This window comes from Trachemys scripta, chromosome 14, assembly GCF_013100865.1.
Source record: "Trachemys scripta elegans isolate TJP31775 chromosome 14, CAS_Tse_1.0, whole genome shotgun sequence".
Classification (NCBI taxonomy): Eukaryota; Metazoa; Chordata; order Testudines; family Emydidae; genus Trachemys; species Trachemys scripta.
Window position 1 is genome coordinate 27,812,067 of NC_048311.1, and position 9,868 is coordinate 27,821,934.

The following is a 9,868-nucleotide window of genomic DNA, read 5'->3' on the forward strand; positions in this document are numbered from 1 at the left end:
ACCAGAGAAGGGGGTCGGCTTATGAACGGGTATAGAGAGGGAGAGGTGGGACACAGCTCCTCCCCCCAACAGAGGGAGCAAGGAGAGGCAGCGCGGGCCAGCGGACACAGAAGGGAAGAGGCGGGGCCAGCGTCTCTCCGCTTCTGGCCACGCTGCTCTCCCCCCAGCCTCTGAAGCAGCCGCAGCTCCAGGACTGGCAGGCTGCAGCCGTGCCGCTCGGCCCCGCCCACAGAGCACGCTGTGGCCGCGCCGCCCAGCCCAGTCCAGCCTGCTGGAACATGCTGTGGTCACGCCGCCCAGTCTGGCCCACCGGAGCAGGCTGTGGCCGCGCTGCCCAGCCTATTGGAGCAGCTCCATCCAGGTCAGAGACATCCTCCCCTGGCCCTCCCCAGATAAGGTGGGAAGGGATGGGATGGGGAGAGTGTGGGGGTCCCGGGGCTAGGGGTGGGGTCATGTGGGGCGTGGTCACAGGGGTTACTCCCCTGACTCCCAGCTTCTCCCCCCCAAAAAACATTTCCCCACCAGTTGTTGTCCGGCCCATCAGGGTAAGCAGCTGGTGCGCTGGGACACTTTGTTTACTTAAGTTTACCTCCGTGCCTGCGGACGCTTGAGGTAAACAACTATCTCGGCTCACCAGGAGCTTATCCTGATGGCCCAGGAGCCAAAATTTGCTGACCCCTGGGTTATAGGGTTGGCTTATGAATGGGTTATAAAAACTTTCCATTTTTACTTATCCATCTTGGGGGGTGGGGGTTGGCTTATAAACTAACCAGCTTATAATCGAGTATATACGGTAATGATAAAATAGTACAAGGGTCATTACAAATACATTGTAATGAGGTTGAACGTCAGTGCATTACATTTAGTACAATCAAACTTTAAATTAAAATATAATATACAAAAAACACCTGCAGGATTTTCTTATGCTGACATTTTCTGAGGCCATTAAAACAACAAGAGTAGAAACCATACATTCTGACACTGTTCTTTCAGTAATCTTGTGGTTTTTTACAACAGTACTGTCTATAGATTTTCACCTTCGGTTCCCCAAACTAAATTTAGATATGGACTGATATTCATCTCCTGGTAGCTCACAGTCCTCCAAGACCAAAGTGTATAACATTGACTTTTTCATGAATGACGAGGTCCCCAATGAAGGTACGCTGCAAAATTAATCAAGCTTGAAATAATGTATACTATTTTCTGTAAAATATAAAATTTGCACCAGATCTTCAGTTGGGGGAAATCAGCAGAGCGCCACTGACTTCCACGGATCTATGACAGTTTATACCAGCAGAAAATCTGACCGTTTGTTTCAAGAATTTGCCTTTCTGATGTCAAAAGTTTTCAAAGTCATATTGGAGGGAGGTCTAACATGAATGGTTTTTGGACATGATTTGCCAAACGCCCTAAATGAATGTCTTGGCTCCTACAGAAACTCAGTGGGAACCTAACTTAATTATAGACCTCTGAAAATCCCCTGAGGTATAGTTGGGAGGGATGGCTATTGATCATTATGGCCTACTTAGAAATGATACACAGAAATGATGGTCCATCATTGTGAATGTCAAATCAAGATGCAATTTATACTTTTGTAATTAATACCATTACTTAGAAATGTACATGTATCGTTCATGCCAATAAATCTACAGCAAAATGATACCAACACACAAGCTTGTGCCACCTACCATGAAATGCATTTTTGCTACTGGTGGTTCTTTGATATCAAACCCTCTCTAAGACCAATCCTGGATCTATTCCACACCCAAAGCTACTACTTGTTGGGTGTGTGGAACGGCTGGGGGATCAGGACTTAGATGTATTTCAGATATGCAGGGTAAGTATCATTTAAAAAAACCCCAAAAACTACCACACTCTCTAGGCAATGATTAACACCATTTATGATCATATAAATAGAGGATTGTCCTGAAAAAGTGGCCTAAAAATGACAAACTGAGTCAGGACACAGCAGCTGCTTGCTCTTAATCCCAAGTAGGCAATGGGGTTAATTGCCATTCAACATGGGGAGGAGGACATTTGATCATAATCAGGACATTTGAGCAGGGCAGGGTAGTTACTGTTCATCTGGAGAGATGCATCACTGGAAATATCGGAGGGGCTGCGTCCGCGCACCCAGGCATCGGGGTGCAAGAATTGCCCTGAGTAATCAGAGCAGTTGCTAAGACGGGGGTGGTAGAAGCCAGGGTGGGGCCTGTAGATCTCCTCGGCCGTGTATCGTTTCATGAACAGGTAGACGGACATCACACCAGCACTCTGAAGGGGAGAAAATGAAACAAATGCTACTCACAGAGTAGGGAACTGGGTTGATTTAATTCTAAATAAATGAATGATACTCAGGAGCCGTATTGGCATTGCCAAGGACAATCAAGACTGTGTAGTTATGAAAGCAGCATGGTCTAGTGGGCAGGGCATCAGACTGGGTGCCCGGAGACCTAGTTTCATTCCCTTGCTCTGCAAATGACTTGTGGTAAGACGCTGGTTATAGGGTGGCCATTCCAGTACTTTCGGAAACAGCGTGACGCTGCTCCCACTGGCAGGGCCTCTCTCACGCACAGCATGTGTGAGGTCATACTGCACAGGAAGATACCATTTTGAGGAGCGCATCACCCCACCCACATCAGCAGGGCCTCTCTCACGCACAGCACTTGTGAGGTCACGCTGCACTGGGGGACACCATTTTGAGGAGCACACCACCTCACCCCCACCGGCATGGCCTCTCACGCACATTGCATGCGAGGTCATGCTGCACAAGGGGGTGCCATCTTTAAGAGTGTGCCGCCCTGCCCCTACTGGCATGACTTTGCTTTTAAAAATAGAGTCCCCTGTCCAATACTGGACAAAACCACGTCCAGGTTTGCCAGGACCAAATAGGGAACAAAGCATCCAAAAAGAGGACAAACGGCCTCCCGACTTGGGTAAGTCACTTCTGCCTCTGCTTCCCAATCTGTAACATGGGGATAACAATACACCTGTCATCAAGGTGCTCCTGCTTCTCCTAATTCAACCTACTTTGACCACTGGCATTCAGGGTTTGCACTGGCTGGCAGGAGACACAGGCTCAGTTGACAGCACCAGGATCGGCCCATTTGTTTGTCATTCCATATAGATGTCTATTAATGATAAGGGGCTTCTAGAGAGTCTTGCCCTTTCAAACCCCATCACAATCCCCCTTTTCATAACAACCAATTCCTGACGGATTGGCCCAACAGTCAATATTTTAACTCCTGAGAACAGACCATGTTTCTAAGGTTATGTCTACACTGCCCTACAGTATGGACTACAGGAGTGGGAATAGCAGAGAGCACAAAAGTGCTGCACTAACTCCCCCGTGTGGCCACTGCAGGCGTGAATAAAAGTTTCCTACTTTGCATTAATGGAGTCCTGTTTGAAGAGGACTATGTTAATGTGGACTAGGAACCTTTTAGTTAACATCCACCCCGGGGAGTTACAGGGCAGCCCTTTGGTGCATACTGCTATTCATATCTCTGTAGTTCAAGCTGTGGGGCAATATAAATGTGCCCTTATAGGCACTCCAGAAAGCTCACGACTGACAAGTACCTCTGTGAGAAGGAAAGAGATAGCAGAGAAAGCAAATGACCATCCATATTTATAACTGAAGTAAGTCTCTGAGTCCTTGGTCTGGTTCAGCATCTCGTCGTTAATGCTGGATATGTACAGCACCAGCCCCACAACCAGAGATAAACCTGGAAGGGAGAATGACAGAAGGAAACATTCTTCAGTAAAGACACGAAGCAGCTCACGGTGGTTCTTCCTTTAAGAGAAAATTTGTATCTAAAGTTTAAACTACGTAGGTTGCATTTCAAAAAATTGGGGAAACAGGCTTCTCCCCCATTGAACGGATCAGCGTATTTATGTCATTTTAGTCAAACCATTATGTTCTTAAGCAACACTCTCCTGAGCTACAAGTGATCCGTGTACGAAAATGCTTTAAAGCTCAACTGTCACCGCTGCTTGTTTAACACTCCTCTAACGCTATGAATAAAACATTGACTTGTCTCATGTAGGAAGATCCCAGCTGACAATTTTAAAGTTTCAAACATCCCCTGAGACTGACTTACCATAAGAAATAAGGGGCCTGGGTTTTTGTTTTTTTTAAAGAGTCCGATCTTACGGGAGTGATAAATTGTGGATGCAAACTTCTACAGGTCTCATTATACCATTGCAGTCCTAAAGTACGCTATTAAAGGGCTACCATTTATATACTGCACTGAATAGACTTGGAGACCAAGTTAAGAGCCCCCGAAGTTACCGAAACAATAAGCTAACAGATATTCTTGGAGAATGCTGAAAACTACAAAAAAGAAAATCCTCTCACCACAGCTTTTTTTTCTCACCGGCCTCAAGAATGAGAAGTAAAACAAGGAAAGACAGGTTTATCAGAACTAAGGAAAATAGTTTTAGGGTCAAGTATTTTTTTCACCATTATTCCTAGATGTACCTTATGAGATGTAAATACTAATATTGATTTTCTTTAGCTCCATAGGTCTGGAATTCCTGAGGTTGAGGCTCATATATTGTGCCAGGCTAAGAGACTGCATGGTATCATATCAAAGATCAAGTGAAGCAGTCATAATTAAAGCTGGTTGGGAATTTTTCTTTCCCTATGAAAATTTTCACATCGAGCTCTTGATGAAAGCCCAAGCATTTTTGATGGAAAAGGTAATTTTCCACAAAATTTCCATTTTGTTGAAAAGCCATTTTTCATCTTAAAAAAAAAAAAAAAAAGTTTGATGACAATTTTGACCAGGTCTAGCCGTAATGTGCCACCTCACCATTGATTTCAATGAGGAGTTCTGCTTAAAAATACTATGGCACAATATAGCCCAAAGTAAGGATTTAACAGAGTGTTACTGCCGCTTTACAAATCTGTGGGTTTTTATGGCTGTTATTCCCCTCCCCTCGACGTACAAGGGCTTTCAGAGGAAACAAAAGCAGATGAGACAGCAAGTGCAATGTTAAGATCATTGCAATGAAACTCACCAGACAGAATGAAGAAGATTCCTGATACAAAGGCCAGGATGGTTCTGTGAGGCCGAATGTGTCCAATATTGCTCAGTATAAACCCGATGAACATGAAAAAGAGGCTGACCAAAGGGAAAGGCGTAGCAGAACGAATCATCTCTGGTTGTAAAAGGGGGAGGAAAAATGAGAACAGGATTAGCTCCTCCCTACATAACACCAGAGCTGGGCTAGATTGCACAGGCCAGGTCCTTTACATCTCCAATTTGTAGCTTTCTACAGATCTCTCTTTTTCCTTTCCTGTTTTCTCTCTGAGTCTCATGTGCGTGCTGGCACCCACCCCCAAACCAACACACCAAATCTTCTTTGATAAGCAGTTGACCGAAGTTGCAATTATGCCTGGCTGAGAACACATCTGTTAATGTTTGTATTCCGAGTGGTTTCCACCTGAAGCCTTACAAATGCACATCCGATATTTTTTGTGGTAGCATCGCAAGTCTTTTCATAAACACTTGGCTTTATCATCTCAAAAATGTACCAAGCACGGTTAAGGTTCACACTTAGAAGTGGCAAAAACAAAACATAGGACTTTACAGTGAGAGCTGTGACATTCCATCCTTAGCTCATCCCACTCCACAGGGGATCTAAATCAGCACGCAATGCCCCAATCTGTATGTGCTGTATTTGTGTACACTCATCTATTCCCCAAAAAGCCACCAGCCTTGACCACTCCAGTGACAGGATGCAGGGCCTGGCTTGTAGCCGCTGTGAGCATCCCAGCATAAGGGGGAGACATAATCAGAGACTTTTGAGCATGTCTGGCATTTCACCAAGTAAAAAGTGTAGTTGTACGTAAGCAACCAGTCGTACATTACAACACAGCACTAACAGGGAATCAGAAGCCTCCTTTTGCATCCTGAGTTCTGAAGTAATTCCTAGTAACCCGTTAGTACTTTAACAGGCTGTGAAGTAAATAAACCACCTACTTAGAACATTGATTGTCGATTCAGACGTCAGCTGGACGTTCATGGGCATGACGTATTCTATAGTAAAACACCGGCCACGCTCCTCACCTGCAGGGAGAAGAGTCTGATTCATGCTTGTCATTTAATTAAAATGTTTTCTTTAATAGAAGGTTGGTTTTTAGATGAATTTCAGCGCATGCAAAAGAAACTTACTTGTCTGCTGCTCTTTGAGTCATAACTGTTGGCATGTGGTGCTGAAGAAAGATGCCTACTAGCTACCGTATCCTCGAGGGATTGGCTTTTTAAAATGTCGCTGGCAAAAGAGTAATAGCTCAGGGAGTACTGCGAGCTGGTCTCATGTATCAAACCCATTCGCTCCACAAATACAAAATCCACATTGTGCTGGTCATTCTGAACATTTATTGGAGGGCAGTGGAAATGGAAAAACGACAAATTTCAAGCTATGGGAAGTACATGGTAACATTACTGGGTGGAAACAAGGAAGACAGGTGGATGGAGTACTACAGTGCATTTTCAAACAAACTGCATGTACACAGCTGTTCCTGAATAGGAGAAAGCGCTGAGAGCTAATTGCTAATGGGGGGGGGGGTGCGGTGTTTGACAGACCATGCAATTCTACGTTAGCTAGAGAGGGCTTGGCTTAGGATGCCTTCTGATGAGGCAAACAAAGGTTTTTGTTAATCAAAAACACGATCAATCAAAATGGATGGTCAATCTCCATGGGGCTGCTACTCCCCACTGCACAGGTGGCCAGAAAGTGGGTGGGCAGGAGCAAGGAACAATGGAACCTCAATTTAGCCCCTCCCATTCCACATCCAGTAGCCGGTTACTTCCTGCTGGAGTATGGGGAGAACCAGGGAGAGAATTGTGACTCAGTAATTCCTTCCCTGCTGTGCTCCTGGGCAGCACAGCTCTGCGCCACCATTCATTCAGGGCAGATTGTAAAGTTTCAATCGATGCGTAAGGAATTATACCACCCAACCCGCCTGTGCAAGTGGAGAAACTGAGGCAAAGAAGTGGTTTAGTGGCTTGCCCAAAGTTTGTGCAGAATATCTGCAGCAAAAACAGGAAAGGCAACTAAAATCCCTGGCTCCCGGCCCGCTGCTTTACTGGGCAAAGCTTCCTCATTGAAGATGATGTGAAAAATCACAAGAGTGAACAGTTCTTTGTACAAAGCACCGTACCTGCCAAGAAGCAGACCCTCCAGAGACCAGAGTGCAGCGACATTTTGATTTCGGTGGTCTGATTGTGGGGCAGGATGATTCCTTCCTCCAGGTAAAGCCAGTAGTCGGTGCTAACAGCAATTCCTAAGAGCCCCAAGCCGCACACAGCAAACACGCTGCTGAGCAGAGTCAGAGCCTTCCTGCCGCACGCGCTCATTCCAAAAAGCATCAGGGTTCGAGACGGCAGTAAGGAACAGCTGGAGGGGAGAAAAGATGGCGTGATTAGCCGGGGCTGTAGCACAGCCAGTCTATTTCCAACTTTGCTTTCTTTGAGATCTGTAAGTGACAAAAAGCTTTGCCTTCCCCTTTCCTGCTTATTTAGGTCAAGCTGAAATAAACCATTAAAAAAATCACAAACTCCCCAGACAGACAAAGCATTTGAACCAAATGCTACCCGACTGCCACATAGTTTTACTCCCCAAGCGTTCATGGACTTGCTGAACACACTGCCCCTGGGATGTACACATCCAGCCCTAGGGATGTGCGCACACACACAATGGGGTTGTTATTTATCAGTGGTGTTACTGAGTTGTCTACATGCTCCAACCAAAATTGGGGCCCCATCTAATTATCTATCTTAGGTACTACTGTGGCCGAATGCCTCACAATCTTTATCCTCCCGACTCTCCTGTGAAGTTGGTAAGTGTTTCTAAGCTACAGATACATAGTAAGAGACATTCCCTGTCCCAGAGATCTTGCAATCTAAAGTCCAAATCCTGCAGAGCTTTACACGCATGCTCACATTTAGGAGTTGGAATTAATACCATAGAAGACAATGGGACTATGCACAGTGTGTAAAGTGAAGCATAGGTGGAAGTCTTCGCAGATCAAGGCCTAAATAATACCTTACATTTATCTAGAGCCTTTCATCCACAAGGATCCCAAACACATTACAAACCCATGCACACTTGAGAACCACCATGATCTGCACTTAGCCACATACACACTGAGCCATTCTTCTGTGCGAATTATAGTCTCTCCACTCCTGTGAGAAACTATTTGCCATCAGGGGGCTAGATTGAAGCAGGGCTTTGGAGCGGAGCCCGGAGCAGCTCCGGAACAGTGGAGCTGCAGGTTTTTGCCTGGAGCTGGAGTGGAGCCGGAGCACAGCTCCAAAGCCCTGGATTGAAGTCTCATATTATTAAGCGTTCGTAATTTTACTAAATGCACTGTGGCCCATACACTAAATGACATTCGCTAGATAAATGAATGAAGTATCTTGTGCATTGCGTTAGCCTCACTTTATTTACTTTTTTTATTGTGTTTGTTCACTTACTCGCTAATTTGCAGAATTCAGTCGTTCTCAGTGGGCCTTCCAGATGACATTGCAGATTGACAAGATTTTACCAAAGGTCATCATTTTATTTATTAAAGTTTTACCAAAGGCTCTTAAGCAAAGTAAGCAGTCATGGGATAAGAGGGAAGGTCCTCTCATGGATCAATCACTGGTTAAAAGGCAGGAAACAAGGGATAGGAATACATGGTCAGTTTTCACAGTGGAGAGGTAGTGGGGGCCCCTGGGAACTGTACTGGGACCAGTGCTGTTCAACATATTCGTAAATGATCTGGAAAAGGGGGAAAATAGTGAGGTGGCAAAGTTTGCAGATGATACAAAATTCCCCAAGTTAATTTCAAAGCAGACTGCGAAGAAGTACAAAGGGATCTCACAGAAGTGGCTGACTGGGCAACAAAATGGCAAATGAAATTCAATGTTGATAAATGCAAAGGAACGCATATTGAAAAACATAATCCCAACTATACATACAAAATGATGGGGTTTAAATTAGTTGTTACCATTCAATAAAGAGATCTTGGAGTCATTGTGGATAATTCTCTGAAAACATCTGCTCGCGTTAAGTAGAAGTCTAAAAAAGCTGACAGAATGTTAGGAACCATTAGGAAAGGGATAGATAAGAAGACAGAAAATATCATAATGCCACTGTATAAATCCGCAGTATGCCCATACCTTCAATACAGCATGCAGTTCTGGTTGCCCCATCTCAAAAAAGATAGATTAGAACTGGAAAAGGTACAGAGAAGGGCAACAAAAATTATTAGGGGTATGGGACAACTTCCATATGAGGAGAGATAAAAAAGATTGGGACTGTTCATCTTGGAAAAGAGACAATTAGGAGGAATATGATAGAGGTCTATAAAATCATGAATGGTGTGGAGAAAGTGAATAAGGAAGTGTTATTTACCCCTTCACATAACACAAGAAACAGGGGGGACACCCAATGAAATTAACAGGCAGCAGGTTTAAAACAAACAAAAGCAATGCACAGTCAACCTGTGGAACTCATTGCCAGAGGATGTTGTGAAGGCCAAAAGTATAACTGGGTTCAAAAAAAAAATTAGATGGAGGATAGATCCATTAATGACTATTAGCCTAGGGTTACCATATTTTGTGCCTCCGAATGGAGGACACTCCATGGCCCCCGGCCCCGCCCCCAGCCCCGCCCAACCCCGCCCCCTCCCCAAAGTCTCCGCCCCCTCCCCTGCTTCCCGGGAATATTTGATTCCCGGGAAGCCTGAAGCAGGTAAGGGGGGTGTGGGGGGAGGAGGCGCGGCCCAGGCTGCCCCCCCGGCGTTTCCAGCCTGGGTCAGCTTGGGCCCTGGGGTGCCGGCCCCGGCCGACCACCCCCGGCCCGCCCACAC

At 45.4% G+C, this 9,868-nt stretch overlaps 1 protein-coding gene across 1 annotated transcript in view; it reads right to left on the reverse strand.

Moving 5' to 3' along the window:
• Positions 1-548: 548 nt before the first annotated feature.
• CACNG5 (calcium voltage-gated channel auxiliary subunit gamma 5) overlaps positions 549-9,868 on the reverse strand; it is a 30,980-nt gene continuing 21,660 nt past the window's right edge. The window contains exons 2-6 of the mRNA XM_034790533.1: positions 7,172-7,407; positions 5,988-6,074; positions 5,023-5,163; positions 3,580-3,725; positions 549-2,274 (exon numbers count right to left, since the gene is read on the reverse strand). Of these exons, the coding sequence (XP_034646424.1) occupies positions 2,017-2,274; positions 3,580-3,725; positions 5,023-5,163; positions 5,988-6,074; positions 7,172-7,379 (840 nt within the window). The 5' untranslated portion in view covers positions 7,380-7,407 and the 3' untranslated portion in view covers positions 549-2,016. The remainder of the gene's footprint in view (positions 2,275-3,579; positions 3,726-5,022; positions 5,164-5,987; positions 6,075-7,171; positions 7,408-9,868) is intronic.